The 17,383-nt window shown below is 49.1% G+C and overlaps 5 protein-coding genes across 7 annotated transcripts; 2 read left to right on the top strand and 3 right to left on the bottom strand.

The window, feature by feature from the left end:
* Positions 1–157: 157 nt before the first annotated feature.
* Clp (Cleavage and polyadenylation specificity factor subunit 4) lies at positions 158–1,490 on the bottom strand. Its single transcript, XM_017173072.3, has one exon. The coding sequence runs from the start codon at positions 1,302–1,304 to the stop codon at positions 354–356; it is 951 nt and encodes a 316-aa protein (XP_017028561.1). The 5' UTR covers positions 1,305–1,490; the 3' UTR covers positions 158–353.
* Positions 1,491–1,699: 209 nt separating this feature from the next.
* On the top strand, positions 1,700–3,221 carry PGAP2 (Post-GPI attachment to proteins 2). The gene is made up of 2 exons (XM_017173084.3): positions 1,700–2,491; positions 2,613–3,221. The coding sequence occupies exons 1-2, from the start codon at positions 1,861–1,863 to the stop codon at positions 2,747–2,749; spliced, it is 768 nt and encodes a 255-aa protein (XP_017028573.2). The 5' UTR covers positions 1,700–1,860; the 3' UTR covers positions 2,750–3,221.
* Pex12 (peroxin 12) lies at positions 2,852–5,780 on the bottom strand. 3 transcript variants are annotated; one of them, XM_070288657.1, is made up of 3 exons: positions 4,217–5,780; positions 3,954–4,154; positions 2,852–2,992 (listed from the first exon to the last, which is right to left on the bottom strand). In XM_070288657.1, exon 1 carries the CDS (start codon positions 5,706–5,708, stop codon positions 4,797–4,799), a length of 912 nt encoding a protein of 303 aa, XP_070144758.1. In that variant the 5' UTR covers positions 5,709–5,780; the 3' UTR covers positions 2,852–2,992; positions 3,954–4,154; positions 4,217–4,796. The 3 variants fall into 3 exon arrangements, with proteins under 3 accessions (XP_070144758.1, XP_070144755.1, XP_070144752.1); XM_070288654.1 differs by lacking the exon at positions 2,852–2,992 and having other exon boundaries at positions 3,775–4,154; positions 4,217–4,702; positions 4,772–5,780; XM_070288651.1 differs by lacking the exon at positions 2,852–2,992 and having other exon boundaries at positions 3,775–4,154.
* A 191-nt stretch (positions 5,781–5,971) lies between these two features.
* On the top strand, positions 5,972–8,574 carry Saf6 (SAGA factor-like TAF6). Its single transcript, XM_017173276.3, has 5 exons — positions 5,972–6,488; positions 6,552–6,698; positions 6,761–7,706; positions 7,762–7,998; positions 8,059–8,574. The coding sequence occupies exons 1-5, from the start codon at positions 6,096–6,098 to the stop codon at positions 8,505–8,507; spliced, it is 2,172 nt and encodes a 723-aa protein (XP_017028765.1). The 5' UTR covers positions 5,972–6,095; the 3' UTR covers positions 8,508–8,574.
* Positions 8,575–8,686: 112 nt separating this feature from the next.
* Dbp21E2 (putative ATP-dependent RNA helicase Dbp21E2) lies at positions 8,687–10,488 on the bottom strand. The gene is made up of 2 exons (XM_017173287.3): positions 9,532–10,488; positions 8,687–9,463 (listed from the first exon to the last, which is right to left on the bottom strand). Exons 1-2 carry the CDS (start codon positions 10,390–10,392, stop codon positions 8,735–8,737), a joined length of 1,590 nt encoding a protein of 529 aa, XP_017028776.1. The 5' UTR covers positions 10,393–10,488; the 3' UTR covers positions 8,687–8,734.
* Positions 10,489–17,383: the final 6,895 nt, after the last annotated feature.

The following is a 17,383-nucleotide window of genomic DNA, read 5'->3' as shown; positions in this document are numbered from 1 at the left end:
AGTATTCGATACAAATTCAAAACTAATTTTTTTTTTTTTAATTTTATAATTATTTTGACGAAATTTGAAAGGTAAGGAAACTAATCCCAGTTTTAGGTGTTTTTTTTTATTTTTAATAAAAACTAAAAAAAGCTTGCCAACACGAATTTGTAAAATTAAATTATGTTTTTATTTCGCTGATAACAAAGGGGCAGTTGGTTTCAGTTATTTCAGAGCTTCAACTTGATTGCTTTGCGACCTCGAGACCTCCAGCAGCTGGAATCGAAGGAAAGATCCCGCCGTCTCCGCGGAAGATTTATTTCTGAACTCTCTCCCTCTGTGGGGGCTACATTACAAACTCTTATTCCTAGGCTCTACTTATGACTATGCTGGTTGGAGAGGAAGGCGAGGTGGCCCTTGGGGCACTTGTTGGCATAGTGACCCTTGTGCCCGCACTTGTAGCAGGTGATCTCCTCCAGCGGCGTGGGCACCTTGACGTAGCCGGGCGGACCGTGCTGATTGTGGTGGCTAGAGGAGCCGTCCTCGTTGCCCTCGGAGTGGCCCGAGTGACCTGAGTGCCCCGAGTGTCCAGAGTGTCCACCAGAGTGACCAGAATGACCAGAGTGTCCGCCTGAGTGGCCGGAGTGACCCGAGTGCCCCCCAGAGTGTCCCGAGTGATCCATGGCATTGATATTGTTGCGATGCTCCACGCTGCCCACATACTGCTTGCACGAGTTGGCCTTGTGACCCAGCTCACCGCAGTAGTGACACGTGGGCAGCTTCTTGTGGAGCTGATCCTTACTCAGCTCCGCCAGGGGTGGCAGCTCGAAGCGGGGATGCATGTGCTTGCAGGCGGGACCCTCCGGACAAAAGCCGGCGAGGTAGTTCATGCAGAGCACCCGGCGCAGATGCTGGTGCCGGCAGTGGGGTCCGTGGCGACAGAAGCCGCGCTTGTACCAGGGGCAGTCCTTCACCTTGCTCTGCGGATCGATGTGGAGGAAGGGGCACTCCTTGTTGTGGCAGGCATTGAAGCGCGAGTAGAAGTAGCACTCGGGCATCTTGGTCATGTCGTACTCGTGCAGGAACTCGCACTGGTCGCCCTTCTTGCAGAGGCCGCGCAGCCAGTGCTTGCACACAATGGTCCGGTCGCCGCGGATGTGCCGGAAGGGGCAGGCGCTGCCCTTGTCGCACTCCTGGCCGCTGCAGACGGCGGCAATGGACTTGTCCATGCCATAGAAGGGCAGCGGTATGGCGCCCACCTGCTCGATCAGGTCCCGCTCCGCCTTGAACTGCAGGCCGTTCACGTTGGCCAGTAGGATGTCCATCTCTGATGATCTGTCCGGTATAAACAATGGCAATTTTTTCTTATATTTTTGCGCGTGTTTTGTTTTTGTTTAGCACTGATAGGGATGACACATAGCCGGCAATAGACGCACCGATATCGATAGGTGTGCGCGTGTTAGCTTTTATTTAAGCTAAATTAGCTTTTTTTCAGTTACTTTTTGATTTTTTTATTTGGCAATTTTTACAAACAGGGAAAAACGAGAATAACTCGAAATTGGTTAACTTAAATTAAATTAATTTAAACAAATGCATTAAAAAAATGCAGGCTTTAAATAGCTAAATTTATGCCAATCGATTGTTGTGCCATCTCTGATGGCAGTTACTTTCCGCGGTGCAAACCCACCCCCGCCAGGTGTCGATAGCCAGCTCAGCTGATGATATCGATCACTCAGTTGTTTACAACTTCCTTCGCAATGTTTACAACGTAAGCAGTCCGCGGATATTTTTAGCTAATTAGGAGAGAGCCACTGGATGCAATGAGGATCGCGGCCCGCTGACTGAACCAACCCAACCTCCTAGACCCACTCTCGCACCCAAATGTTGCCCACGTACGAGCGCCTCAGCGACCCGAAGAGCGTCTTCTTCCGGCTGCCCTTCGCCCGGCTGGCGCTTACCGCTCTGAGCCTGCCCCTGGGCGGCTTCCTTTTCTGCGTGGCCTGGTCGCTGGCCTTTGACTTTGTGCGGAGCACCTACACCCACTGCGATGTGGCCAACTATCTGCCCTCTGTGTCGGCGGCGATTGGGAACTATGAGCCCCAGCGAACAGTCTGGCGGCTGGCCATCTTTCTGCACCTGCCGCTCCGGCTGGCCGCGGCCAAGATGTACCTGGAACACTATCGTGAGCACATCAGACGCAGCCGGCGGTTGCTGGGCGTCCTGGCCTGCTGCCTGAACGTGGTAGAGGATCTTGCCCTATTCTGCCTCTCCTTTTGGACATCGGCGGATCACTATGAGACGCACCGGAATGCCTTTGTGGTGTTCATTGCCTGCTCCGAGTGCTACATGCTCGTCTCGTATCTGTTGAACAGGAATGCCCGGAAGGCAGTGCTGTTGCCGCACGAAGAGAAGTCGCTGAGGTACAAGCGGAACCTCTTTCTGGTCAATGTGGTGGCCTTTGGACTGGCGGGATATTGCTTCGTGAGGCACAATTCCCATTGCGAGGCGGGAGGTGAGTCATAATGATAATAAAAATGGATGAAGGAAGATTTCTAGGATAAATTGGGAGGACAAGAAGATCCTGTGTTTACGTTACTCTTACATATATCTTCTTAATCTCTACACCCACACAGTCTACACCTTCTTCGCCTTGTTCGAGTATGTGGTGGTGCTGACCAACATGGGCTTCCACATGACCTCCTACTGGGACTTCCACGCCCTCAACGTGGTGTGCGATGCCAAGCATGGTCTTTACCTATCACAGTTCTAGCACAGATCCAGATCCAGATCTTATACCAGCTCTCAGCTAGCATCCAGCCATCATCGAGTATTCTGTACATACGCGGTATTAGCTTAAGCTCAAGGTTTACTTAATTTTTCCAAAGGGATTCCGTTGCCGAAAACGTTGCAGTATATGAGAGGACACGCTTTTAGTTAAGGCTCTACATCTATATCCTCTCGATTGGTTCTATTTTCGCGATTATGTGGTTTCTTTTCATTAATTATTTGTAAGCTAGAAAGTTTAGATGAATTCAGTATGAGAAAATATGCATTATTTATACATGATTTTAGTTAGGCAGAATGTTAAATTTTTTACACAAAACGCGATTCGAAATTGGTTTAATGAGACTCTAAGCAAAATGATTGTATTTATTTGAGCTTTAGCAGCGCAGTGGCAATTACCGAACTCTTTAAAAAAGCTTTGATTGAAATAAATAAACGTTTTTTAAAATCAAAAAGAATGTATTGATAAATGTCTTCGCTACTCGGGGGTTCCCCTTCTCACCTTGGGCCTGCTGCCCATGGTATACAATTTGGTGGTGGCCCAACCTCCACTTACTGCCGGGCTTTCAACATCATTCCCAGCGCCAGGGCAGGAGGATGCTGGCCTGCTGGATGCAGTTACCCTTCCGGTTCAATCTTCAGTACCAAACCACAGGAATTCATAAAGAATTCCCGAGGATTTAAATCATTTCTGAAGGAATTCCCGAGGATTTTCGGAAGGAATTTGTTCAGAGCATGACTAGGAATTCCTTAGAAGAAGGAAGGGAAGAACTGCAGGGAAAATGTAAGTACATACATACGTGTTCAAAATATGGACATATGTATGAAGAACTGAAAATGGCTAGGAATGCTTTCTTCGATTATTTTACATGATTTTTAAATACTTATTTAACAACATAATCGATAAGCTGAGTAGCTTTCCAATCAAACCGATAATAATTGATCCCAAATGTGTGAATCCCCGAATATAGAAAGAGCTTTTCCCACACCTCCTAGACAAAGAACATGATATTTCAGTTTTCCGCAGAGCACTGCACTGAACTGACTGATTATCTTCGCAAAAAAAATTACTAGAAAAAACCGGCATAAGTCATGGATAGCCGCCTAGTGTGTCTTATAGTCTTGCTTTTCCCATGTGGTCAACTTTTAAGAACTTCCTATGGCCAGGACCCACAAAACAAAGATCTCGCCCTCTGCACCGACGACTGCCTATGCTGGAAGGAGTTGGACAACGAAGCTGATGCAATAAGCAACGAGCAATGCGTCAGACTGTGTGATCCCAAAGATAAGACCTTTTGCCAGCCATTGGAAAACTGCCGCTGTGATCTGTCCAAGGCGAAGCAGCTGATTTGCCGCAACAATGGATTGGTCTCCAAGGAAACTAGATACGGCTGTCAGGAGGAAAAGAATATATCCTTAATCAGATATATTTTCAAGGTGCTGTGGTACTTGCCGTCCCAACTGTTGGCTCTCCTTGCTTGGTTGCTGCGAACCATTTGGTCTGTACTCCAGTTTTTAGTCTCGCTCTTGTTCAAGCTACTTTCTTGGGCCTTTTGGCTACTCGAAGTGCTTCTGTCTGCGGTTTTTTCCCTAATTTTCTATCTGGGCTTAATTGCCGCGATTGGATTGGCCTGCTACCTGTTATACCGATTGATTAGCGTCCAGCACGTGGAGGAGGTGGAAGTGCACCGGAGGATAGTCATTGAGAGAACGATATATCTTTAAGGAAAAATGTAAACTGATCTATCTAGTCATACTTATAAGGTATGGATGTGTAGGATTTGTCTTTGTACATCAAAGATCGTAAGATTTACTTTTTAATTTATAAAAATGTATTCACAGCTGGACGACATTCTCTCTAAACCTGCGTGGCCTACTTTGACTTCAACCACGTCCACATCTGATACGATCGGCGTCTGGGCGTCCACTTGACCGCAATCTGAACCAAAGTTACATTTCTGTATCACATTTGTATTGGAAAAACTGTCTTAAAAATATAAAAACGAACAAAATACTTATGGCAACCTAAGTCACTACGTTTCGTAGATGCGCACCAAGTCCTCCAGGGTAATGGGGTGACGTGTGACCGGACAATGGCCGTGCTCCTTCATGCAACTAACGATGCACTTCCAGCAGAAGACATAGCCGGAGACGGAGCAGGCCGTTGGCGTTTGCAGGGGCAGCAGGCAGACAGGGCACTCGCCACGCTTGGGCATCGCTTGCTTCACTTCCTCGGGCAGATCGTCGAGATCCCGCTGCTGCTGCTGCGGCATCGGCTCGGGGTTCAGCAGGGTTCCGCCCACCTTGCGGCGCTGGTCGTTGGAGTACCACCACTGAACGAACTGCAGGAAGAAGGCCAGCACCTCGAGCATCTTGAGCACAAGGTAGGTCCATTGATCCTCCCGCGGCGGCTCACTCGGATAGCGGAGCGTGAGGCGTAGGGCACGGAAGAGGGGCGAGTGACTGGAGGCGTACTTGATGAGGTACAGGAATGTGTGCACCGCTTTGGCGGCATGGAAGGCATGAAAGGCACTGAGCAGCCGCTGTTCCCACGCGCTCGAGTCCTCGTGCCGGGCGCTCCGGTTGCGCAGCTTGCGCTCCACGTAGGGCAGAAGGGTCAGCAGTGTGGCGGATGCAAACTGCTGGCGGCGGGTCAGCAGTTCGCCGGTTGCTGTGGCCGTGCGCTGCAGCCCGTAGAAGCTCTCACCAAAGGAGGAGGCACGGTTGCGCAGGTATAGATACTGCAGTAGCCAGGTGAGCAGCGGCGAGAGCTCCTCCTGGACCCTGAGATTGCCCCAGAGTTTAAAGTCCAGCCGGAGGCCAAAGTAGTCGAAGATCTTGCTCAGCGCAGGATAAATCAGATTGTCCAGTGTCTCTGCCGCCGATATCTCGAAGATTGAGGGCACATTCTGCAGGTTTTGGCGCACGTTGGCGGCTTCTGCCATGTTGACGCGCAATATTTATGATTTTAATTCATTAATTTGAGTAAAATTCAACAGTTGAGTGTGCAGTATTGTAAAGCGTGGAAAGTGATTAGTTATCGGTCATCGATTATCGAATATTGCTGGAAATTGCAGTAAAAAAAACCTTAATTATCCTGATTCTAAAAAAGATCTAATGCTTTATCTTAATTATTATTTTGTCTTTCTTTTCTTTTTAATAAAACTTCTAATTTAAGCCAGATAATCTTGCCTATGATTACTGTTACTGCTTTTTGCAAATTACCCAACACTGGTTGGCTGCAAATCTTGCGAAATTTTTTGTTTATTTTTTGTTTGCCGCCACCTCCAATGTTTTTTCGCTGAAACTCCACCAACAGAACAGATGAGACGATGAAAAACCTGGGTGCCGGCAATCCGGACGAGCTGAACAAGTCATCGCACAGCAAGGTCAGCAAGAAGTCCACCAAATCGCGCTCCAAGACCGCAAAATTGGAGTTGGGCAGCAGCAAGAGCTCCTCCTCGGCATCTCTTGCCTCTGCCGCCGCCGGTGCAGTCGCCGTTTCTGGCTCTGCCCTGGGTCTGGGCGTGGGCGCTGGCGTGGGCTTGGCAGTGGGCAATTTGCCGGCCACGCCCACGCATTTGAATATGGTAACAACGCCCACGACACCCACCTCGAGTCTGGTGAACTACAACCTGTTCGATGCCTCGTTTTCGGTGGCAGGCGGCGGGCACGGAGCAGCGGGAATAGCTGCCGGCGAGGCCTCAGGAAACGCCAGTCGAATGGTGAGAGCTAAAGCAAGGTTATATCCTTAGGTTTCTCTGAACAAATCCAATGCCTCTTTGCAGGGTCATCACAAGAGCTACGCTGGCTTCGATCCGCGCAGCATCAAGATCTTCTGGGAGCAGCATGACCAGACGGATGTGGAACTGTCGCAGGATGTATGCGCCCGCCTGGCGGAAGATGCCTCCTACAAGGTCTGGGAACTGATCAACGTAAGCGCCTCTAATCCTCCACAATTGTTTTCCATCTCGCTAATCCCTTGTCTCCCTGCCAGAATGTAAAGATCTACTCGCGGCACTCGGGCGGCGTGGTCACCTACGACCTGGTGAACGAGGTGCTCAAGGATGCCAATGTGCCGCCCATGCTGGGCGCCATGGACAGTGAGTGGGACCGCATTGACTACGATGGCAGCTACTACTTCCATTCGGACAAGATCTTCGAGCTGCGCGAGGAGTTCCAAAAGGAGATCAGCCTGGCCATGGCCGACGATGTTGATTTCCATAGCATCCGGCCCGTGGAGGACAGGCACGCGGAACAGCTGAAGCAGTGCGTCCAGAATCTGGTGACGGCCGCCCTCTTTGCGGACAGCAAGTCTCAGAACGAGGCCGTGGCCCACGCCTACCAGACGCCCCTCATGGGTTCCGTCTACCGCGTCCTGGTCAGCAAAATGGTGCAGCTGCTGGCCTTCAAGCAGCAGGACGTACTGAGTCGGCGCTGCTGGCGGCTGCTCCGGGCCTGCAACTACAATGCGCATGCCAACCACAGTGCCTGTAGGCCGGAGTACTTCCACCTGGCGGAGGTGCTCGTCAGCCAGCTGATGGCTCCCTACGAGACCATCAAGGCGCCGCTGGAAGCTCCTCCTCCAGAGGCAGCGGCGGCGGCGGCGGATCTCGGCCAGGCTCCGGTCAAGATGGAGCTGGAGGAGGAGCAGCAGCAGCTCAAGCTAGAGTCGGACCAGGAGCCCCTGGAGTTCCCTGCCGAGGAGCACACTATTTACAGCTTGCAGACGGAGGATGAGGGCCTCACCCCCGAGCCGGAGGAGCCGCAACAGCTCTCCAGCTACTTTGCCAGTCCCGTGAGCAATGCCCTGGTGGATGAGCTCTGCGAAACCATTGGCCAGCTGGCCTCCCAGAGTGGCTACCTGCAGGCAGAGTGCCTGTTCCTAATCATGCGTCGCCTGGCCAGATTCTTCGAGGGTCGCGATGTCTGCAGCGAGAGAGGTGGGTGTCCCTAGCTAATCCTCCACAGAGTTTCCTTCAGAGTTTCCTTTTTCAGACTTTAAGTACATCAGCAGAGCGGTGAGAGGACTCATTGCCCTGGGCGAGTACGCCTTCCGTGAGTTTATACCCTACATCTACAAGCTACGCGTGGCGGAGATCCCGGAGAGCCTGTGGAGGGACTTGGCTCCGGCTGCCATTTTCCTGGGCGGACGGGATGACATCTACCTGTACGAGTGGCTGGAGCACGGATGTGGAGCCGCCGCCCTCCAGCCCTTTCTGGTGCATTATGCGCGTAGGTTTCAAGAGTTGAGATTCCAAGAAACCCCTTTCTTATCCTTTGTGTCTCTTCCAGGAGCCTACGAGAAGATGGTAACCCGGCGTTATGTGGGCTCAAAGGCCCCCGCTTACAGAATCGAATCCGTGCCCGGTGTGCGTCGCCTGGAATGGAGCACCTTGGCGGCCGCCATGTGCCATGGTGATGATCCCAGCAAGGCCCTCAAGCCGAAGCCTACCCTTCGGGAGGCCTTCCCCGAGCTCCAGCCGCCGAATTTGCAGCTCAACTGCGCTGGCAACATACGTTTCAAGTTCGCCGGCTGCCGACCGATGCTGCTCAAGCCCAAGGCCCAGGTTACGGCTGTTTCCCTGGACTCTCCTGCGTCGGCGGCAAATGGTGGAAGTGTTGCTGCGGTGGCTGGCGGCAGTTCCTCCGACATTCTCATTGCCAAGCGAAAGCTATTCAAGCCGCTGACAAATGTGAGAAGATGGCCGCCAACCAGTGGCTATCACTATCTGAGGATCTGATTGATGGGAGGAAGGAGGAAGCCGGAGGGGATCTCAATAAAAGCAAAAACTCTAGACTTTCACTGTAGATTATTGGCGGCTCATTATGGGGAGAGGGATGAAACCACTAGGGAGCTTAAGGGGGAGTAAGGTACCTTTCAGGGACAATAATTTATCCTGGAAGTCAGGAATCCAGTATCTTCAGGAAAACACAACTTTAATTGACTCGCAAAACAAAGAAACAACAACTAAAAGGCCTCCTCCTGTGCCTGTTGTGGAACGGGCACACCCGCCGCCTTCATCTCGGCCATTATTCGCTTGTTGATGATGTTCCTAATGTTGGCATTCACATCCGGCAGCAAGCCGCCCGTCCGCGCCGCATGCTCTATCCGCTGGACAACGTCAATCTCGCGTCTCGACGAGATCAGGTTGGTGACCAGCGCCTTGTCCACGCTGCCCACGCGACCAATACGCCCGCAGCGATGGATATAATCGGAGACGTGCAAGGGGAAGTCAAAGTTGATGACATGCCGGGCCCGGGTGGTGTCCAGGCCACGACTGCCCACGTCCGTGGTGGAGAGCACGTCACAGCCACCGTTCTGGAACTGCTCAAAGCGGCCTAGGCGGATCTTCATTAGCATGTCGCCGTTCAGGTTGAGGCAGTTCACGCCGCTGTTGTTGAGGAAGATGGAGACGTAGTCGCTGGTTGCCGACTTGTTGCTGAACAGGATCAGGGGTCGTCGCTTGGCCAGGTCCTGCTTGACCAGCGAGAGTAAGGTGGCGGGCCGGTCGGCCTTGGACAGGCGCAGGAACTTCTGGGTCACGTGCGGCATCAGGTGGTGCAGGTGCGGACTCACCACCTCTCGGATGGTGTCCACATCAATGACCCTGTGCAAGATCTCCCTGGTATTTGTGGGCATCGTGGCAGAGGCCAGGATGAGCTGGGTACCGGCATCCGGCTTGTGAACCAAGTGGAACTATAGAGGGTATAAGGAGGACGAGGAGGTTAGGCAAGCTCCCTCCTGGCATTGCTCCAAGTACTCACGGGAAACCGCCTGAGGAAGTAGGTCAGCTTGTCCGTAAAGGTGTCATCCAGCAGCGTGTCCGCTTCATCGAGCACCAGGTGACGCACTTGCTCCATCCGGTAGATGCCAGTGGTCACCAGCTTGCTTAGGGCACCCAGAGTGGCCACCAGTACATCCACCTCCTCGAACTGCGGGCTCATCATCAGCTGTTTGGTGTTGCCGCCTAGGAGGGATCTCACCTTCAGGCCGGTGCCCTGGGTGAGCTTCTCGGCCACCGCGGCTATCTGTGTGGCCAACTCCCGGCCCGGTGTCAGTATCAGAACACGGGGCGTATTGAGCCTGCGTTCGGGCGCCTTTTGCTGGAGCAGCCTGTCCAAAATGGGCAGCAGATAGGTTAGGGTTTTGCCGCATCCCGTCTCTGCAGCAATCAGGCAGTGGCCGCCCTCGTTGACAATGGGCAGGCCCTGTACCTGGATGCCGGTCAGCTGTCGGACTCCCAGTTCCCCGCGCAGGTTCTCCAGTAGCTGTGGGTGAACCTTTACAGCTGAGGTCTCCAGGAAGGCCTCCACACTCTGCATCTCCCGCTGCAATTCCTCTGCTCTGACGCTGGCATTCAGGATGAAGTAGTCGCCCTTGGACTTGTGGTGCAGCCAGCCGCTGGAGGCCAGTGCCAGGCTGCCGAACTTGGCATCTGGGCGCTCGTGTTGGCTTAAATTGAACTGCGTGCGCCGGCACGAGATTAGGGGCTGCTCCGGCTGCTGCTTTCTGGACTTTTCACGCGTCTTTGTGGGTTGAGGCTTTGGCTTGGTGGCCGCCGCGGTGGCATAGGAGGCGACTTGTCTGGAGGTTTGCACCCGCAGCACAAGGGATAGGTTTAGCATACTTGGGAATCCGGATTATCCAATGTTTTTAATTCACTTGCCGGCGAGATAGAGATGGCATTTGCAACGATAACACGCGGATGGGCTTTCGATATCAATAATCCCCCATAAGAGAAAGAGAGATAGCTGAATATGTTCATCACCTTGCACACTGTTACATCATGTTTAGTTCCATCTCTATGCAAAACATATCGAACAATGCTGCCCATATGGCGCTAATTTTAAATACTATAAACATAATTCGGCCACAAAATGTAGAGTATACAGTTTATATAAACATTTAACTTCAAAATAAAAAAATATATAAAATAAAAGCATAAAACATAGCGTAACTTCATACATTAATTTCCAAAATTATAATTTTAATCACAACTTTGTTGATAATATTTCGTGACAATAATAATGTGCTAGCCTTTAAACTAAATTACTCAAGTTTCCTCTCAATGGGGAACAGCTACACATTCAGAGTTTCCAGCGAAAGTTGCACTGCACTTGTTTTCGAGGAAGAGAGTTCTCTTCGCTGACAAAACTTGCCCCAACCAAGGATATGGAGAATTTCTTTTATCTCGAGAGCTCCACCACCGCAGCGGTGGCTTCAAAGAGTTTTTAATTTCTGCAACGTTTTGAGCAAACTGTTGTTTGGGAGGGGAAAGGACGAACAGTTTTTAATATGTTTTAAGTAATTTGTGCACATTTGTGCGAATTTTTATCGCGGTCACAAAAGTTTGTCCTTTGTGCTGCGACCTGACATTGCAGCTTCCCTTCTGCAGGGTCTTGGTCCTTGTTGGCGCGGTTGTAATGATGACTTTATGACTTTATTTACGTGCAATAAAGAAGCCATTCCATTGGGCCACTACTTTCGAATATAAATGCGATGCAGGTTAATTTATTCGCTCCAAGCTTCGAGCTCCTTGCTTGCCTTCATTTCCATTATTTCAAGCGGAGGAGGGAGCTCTCCTGCTCTGTCTGAATTCAAAATGCGCCTGGGACTCGGCCTCCAAATATGCTAAATCCCAGGAACACTACTGCTTGCTGAGCTGCTGCTGTCCTCTCCAGAAACCGGGGGGCGTGTCACACTCGGCGTTGTGTTAACATACACACACATGTGTCTTGGCCCAAAAACTGGGCCCGGAATTTGCATTTCAATGATTAAAGTGTTAAAATGCCGGCCGACGACAGCCGACACTTGCGGCGTGTATCCATCCAGGGATCCGATCCATCCCCCAGGTCCACCATAGTGCATAGTTCCTAATGGCTTTATAAAGCGAACACCTCAAGCAAAATGCGATTTTAATATTCTCTCATATATATTCCTTCGCCTCGTCACAGGGTGTGAAAAACTTGTAAAATGTTGACTTTCCTCCTCCAGGATATTTGCATACTCTTAAATTCTGAAAGGAAATTTATTCTAGTCTTAAATAACTACATTTTTGGCCAAGGAATTTCTAGCTTTAGTCAAGGAAAGGATACAAATTTAGTTGAAAAATCAAATTTAAATGGAAAATGAACAACTTCAAGACTTTTCTAGATTTTCTAGATTACTTCATCTTAGTATTATTAAATTAAATATTAATAGCAAAAGTCCAAAACTTTTATCCATGGCCAGTGTGCGTGACTCCTTGAATCCTCTTCAAGCAACCAAGACAGGTGGAGAGTTGCCCGAATTTGCGATTTTATGGTGGAAGTGGCGTGTCCCGCAGCTAATTAGATAAATCACTCTTTCGCTCTAATTGCTGCTCCATTCCGGCTGATAAGCAAGGCCATAAAAAAAGGCCTAACAAAGGACACTCCGTGTCCCTGTTTAATTGAAATCCCCGCGTAAATTGGTCAAGTGCTGGTTGCTGTTGCGTTTCGAGTGCAGCAGCAGAAGCCGCCACAGTGGGCACTGGCTGGCGGCGACAGGCCTGTCACTTGACGTGACAGCTGGTGGTGGACATTCCGCGGATTTGCCAGGATTAGTGGATACGTGGGGGAGGGTGGTGGCGCTGTGCGTCAGCCGCAGTGCGTGAAATGCATTTAAATTTTGCGTTTTGCACACTTGTCGCCTCAAATTACAGCGCATTTGTTGTCGAGTGGCGGACACGCTTTGTGCCAGCTTTGTTGCTGCATTTGGGCATGTAGCCACAGCAGCGGTGGGTTAAATAGGTACGTTTATTACCTTATTTATAGGGAGATATTATGTCTGTAACTGAGCTCTTGAGAGGAGTCAAAAAGGAACCTAATTAACAAATTTCTATAGCCTTTAAGCCAACTCCTTGTGGTTTTAGTTTATAAGTAAATCGAATAAAAAGACTGCTAGCAAAATTACCGCAGTTGTACCCACTCAACCGTGCTGGCGGTGCTCGAAACGCTGGAAATGCGCTTTAAGCACGCATTAGAGACAATGCAGAGGAGCATATAGCATCCGAGCATATATATGTGGCTGCATATAGCCTCACTATAGCATATATAGAACCGATTTTTGCGGATTAACACTGCACACGCAGATGAAATGTAAGTAGGACTTGCCAGACAATTGGTATTCACAGGCAGTCCTTCCTCAGCTACACATGTAAGCCGGCGTTCAAGATGCTTCAACCAACCTTCATCATCTCCTCCAGCTACTCCCTCTTCGGAATTCGGAATCCCGAATCCGAGTCCGGATGCCTTTGTGTTTGCCCAAGCTTGGGGGGAAATAATATGAAGGGGAAGAAGGATCCTGGCAACAACAAAAAACAAACACACGCACAGAGGAGACGGAAGGAAGAACAGGCTGCCGGGGTTAGTTTACCGATGCGGCTTTTACGGGCTTAACATATTAATTAAACTTGAAGTGGAAACACGAAACCCAGGGCGGGCAGGGTCAACTTTAAATTAAGTTTTAATCTGTTGCTCATATTTAAACAGCCAGCCAGCCAGGCAGGCAGGCAGCAGGTTGTTGTGAATCGAATGCACTGGAAAAACAATTAATAAGAATAAAAAAACTATAGGGTAATATATGGAAATATTTGGGAATATTTGGGAATATATTCTATTGATCTGCTCTTTGAATTAGTTTGTAATAGGTGTCTGAAAACGGGCTTTTTTGTTTATTATTATTTTAGTCAGAAGCTTGCAAAGCAATGAAAGAGTCATTTCCGACCCTATAAACCATATATATTCTTGATCAGCATCAACAGGCGAGTCTTTCTAGACATGTCCGCCAGAAAAATTTTTTTTTTCAAAATTTGATAAGGGGTTACATCATTAAAATTCTCAAAAATTTACCTAAATTTTGATTTCTTAAAAAATTTAATGAAGTATGGAGATTTGTTAACCCAGAAAAAACTAGCATAGAAAAGCTTTCCAAATTGAATTTGATGCGTTTTTGACATAGTTATGGTTTTTTTTATTTTAACCTTTTCGAAAAAAGTATCCTTAAAAATATGGAAAATATCACTTTAAAAAATTTTAATATTTTTGGCTCAGTTATGCTCGATTTTTGATTCGATGTTATAATTCTATGACACTTCAAATGATATCTGGTTGTCGCTCTCCATTTCTCCCAGTGTAGGCGGCCTGTTGCAAGGACACTCTTCGGCCCACGCGTGTGTGTCCTGCGTTTGTAAGCTCTGCAGGTCCAGGAGCTCCGGCTCTGCATCACTAATTGAAATTGGCCATTTGGCTGGAGTCCGGCGAGGACTACTGACGGCGGAATGACAGGCGACAAGTGACTGGCAAGCAACGACATTGGGTTCTCAACGAAGAAAGTTACTTGTTACTTGTGGCTACTCTAATGCAGTCAACTTGGATGCCGTTCGTGTCCACGACAAGTCTCATAACTCTTCGCAGGCCCAATCTCAATCTCAATCTCAATCCCTATCCCAGTCACATGTGCGACATGGCCAGGTGTGCGAGGGCTCCACCTGGCAGATTGACAGCTTAATAAATTAAAATGCATTAAGTGGCTGGCGTAGATTTGCGGCGGCCATAAATCTTTCACTCTTTCCGCTTCCCGGAGAAGCTACGAGGAGCTGAGCCGAGCTGAACGGAGCTCTGGCTTCGGTCTTAAATATTATATTGTAATTCAAATATTTATGGCCATCAGCGTAAATAAAACTGTCTACTAAACATGGGCCCTGTGTCGGTAAGTTGCCGGGGTGCCGGGGAGACGGTGATGTATGCGGCTCAGGTGAGCCCTGCCTCACCTGTCTTGGAGGAACTCCTTCTCCTGCTCCATCTCCTTCACCTTGCCAACCCCCTAAGCTTGCAGGGCAACAAATTCTCACGCGCCGAGAGCCCATTGACACGGGCTGCTAAGCTGTTGATGGCGGCCGCCTCTGGGAGCTCTTTCTCGAGGCGACCTTTGCCCTAGGATGAGGCCTAACCTCCTCCATCCAGATGCCAGCGTTTCCCCTCGTGCGTACAAAATCAAAAACATGCAAAATAGCTTCGTTTTCAAGAGCGAGCGCTGCATATTTGTCACGAAAAGGAAGGCAGGTACTAGTGTGTGTCCCGGTGAGGATAATGGATTGAATTCTGGTCGGGATTGGGGCCTAATAAAACAGATAGAATACATTTGAATAAAGAAGGAGTTTGGGTAGCAGAAATACTGGGGTTAGTCAGGGTCTTTAGCTAAAACTAACAGGGGAGGGATTTTTTTTGGTGAATATAATTAAATTATTTGATATTCCACAAGTGTTTTCAAATGATTTCTGCCTCTTCAAGAGTCTCAGGTAACCATAGAAGCCTTTGAAAATCTAAATAAAGCCCAAAATCCAGTAAGTTGTCCTTTTCGGAGTTCGTTACTTCACATCTGAGGAGGGTCAAGGGCTCCTAGGACATGTTTCGCTGGAGACAGTTGATTTCTGACCGTGCACAGGACGATGGACAACCATAAATAAAACAAACCTCAAACTGATGTAAGGACGAAAGAGGAGCAAGAGCAGGAGGAGAATGAGAAGTAGGCTGGGAATCGACAAATCATAATAATCATGGCCATTCGCATTGCCTACTTTTGAGCGACCGGCGGTATGTCCTGTGCATGTCCTTTCTCTCTCTCTTAGTGTATGTGTGTGTGCGCTTCAATAAATTGTCTGTTATCATTTTCATGTTTTCGCATTGACAACGGTTGGGGTTTTTGGGGTTCCAGAGCTCCCGGGGCTTGAGGTCGTCCGGGTCGTCGGGGCGTATGAGCAACGTCAACGTTTGAATCGCAAAGCGGCTTGCCAAAAGATGCCAGCTCCAGCTCCAGGTTCTGCGTAGGCGTGGGATTCCCGGACCGTGCTGAGCCTAATTTGCCGGAAATAAATGTGCAGCGATGTGTGCGGACTTAGGAAGCCAAAGGCAGCTTCTTTCGCGTCTAGCTGCGGCAGTCCTGAGAACCTCGAGGACTGGACCATCGCCCAAACCCTTCGAGAGCTGCGCGAGTGCTGCGTTATTATTATTGAAGCGCCAAGAAATTCGAAACTTGTCAGCCAGTTTGCCGGAAGAGCCAATAACCGAGAAGGGGCCACAGGGAAGAGGCAGTGAATGCCAGAATGTGGAGGCAAGAGGAGCCTAGCTCGCGGCAAATCGAATCCCATTCGATTGCATTCACCGGAAGAGGAAAGAGTACATTTAATGAAAACTAATGTTTAAACTTTTAGACTTGCAGAAAACCAAAATAAAAATGATAACTCACTGAACACGTCAAGATCGAAGATGTCCAAAAAATATATAGTCCAGTTGGAGTTTAAGAATGAGTCTCCTGAGAAGGAATTCCCTGCGAAATAAACTCTGTGAAATATTGATTCGTTTCCCAAAGCTTTTACACAAAATCCAGACTTTAAATGGACTTCCGCTTGTCCCTTAAAGTTGCTTCCTTTGTTAAATCTCCTCCAGAACCATTAACGTAGAGAGAGAGAGAGAGTGTCCTGGTCATGGTTTTCTGCAGAGCTTAAAGATTCAGAAGAAACGGAAGCAGGATAAGGAGGAGCGCCCTCCCCCTCCAGTGAGCGCCGTAATGGCTGCTGTTTGTCGTTCGCTGAAAAGTCCACGACATCGATAGTTGTGCCAGGGTAGGGCTCAGCTCAGCATCCGAGGAGGAGGATTGGAAGCCATTAGCGGGCTTGCCCAGATTTGCGCTTCCGATGGGGGCATCAGTTTCTCTCCCGCCGCCTCGCCTCGTCATCAATTGTTTCGTTCGGAGTGGCGCTTGTCGTCAATCAATCAGCTCCCGGTTCTTGGCTTTCCCGGAGACTGGAGACGACTTCCCCTCCGGCTCTTTGCATAATTAAAAAAGTATGCGTTATGTCGTTTACCTGACGTTTATTTCGGCGAAGGAGCCGCATCAGCAATCCCGACAGGGAATTTAAATTACAAAGGCTTCCCGCCGCCTGACGCTGAGCCAGCAATACTCCGCCACACCTGACACCAGGATTTACTTATGTACCTGTAGCCGATCCCCACCCTGTCCTCCTTGTCCCTGATATCCCACGCTTGGAAGGCAGATTCAATTAAGTCGATGAAACGACAATTGTGAGGCGGAGACAGCAGTCGTCAGTGATGTTGCAACTGGGGTTCGATAGGTGATATTGGTATGGATTTGGCAGTGAAATATAACTATTCAAAGGGGAATTTAAATCTTATTCAACTATGTACGTTACATTTTAAAAATAACTTAAACTTTCATCTCGATAATAAATTAAAGCCAAGTATCAGTGAAAACCAAGAGCATCTCTGTTCCAAACATTGCCCGGCGGAGCAGCTGTGTGGCAATAAAATCACATTTTGTACATCCCGACGACGTCTCCATCCGTTGTCCATCATCGGGGCATTTCCATTTAAATACGTCGCTGTCAATTAAGCGACACCAGGAGAAGGCGGAGCTGCAGGGAGGATGATGCAGTGATTGCAGCAGTCACACAGAGTTAACTCAATTATGAGCATCGATGGACACATAACGAGCGTTGGACGAGGGACACGTGTAGAGACGGGCTATTATTATTACACCCAGTATGCTCGATTTAATTCCATTCAATTGGACGTCAAA

The sequence above is a fragment of the Drosophila kikkawai genome, chromosome 2L, assembly GCF_030179895.1.
Source record: "Drosophila kikkawai strain 14028-0561.14 chromosome 2L, DkikHiC1v2, whole genome shotgun sequence".
Taxonomy (NCBI): Eukaryota; Metazoa; Arthropoda; class Insecta; order Diptera; family Drosophilidae; genus Drosophila; species Drosophila kikkawai.
This window is presented reverse-complemented; position numbering and strand designations above follow the sequence as displayed.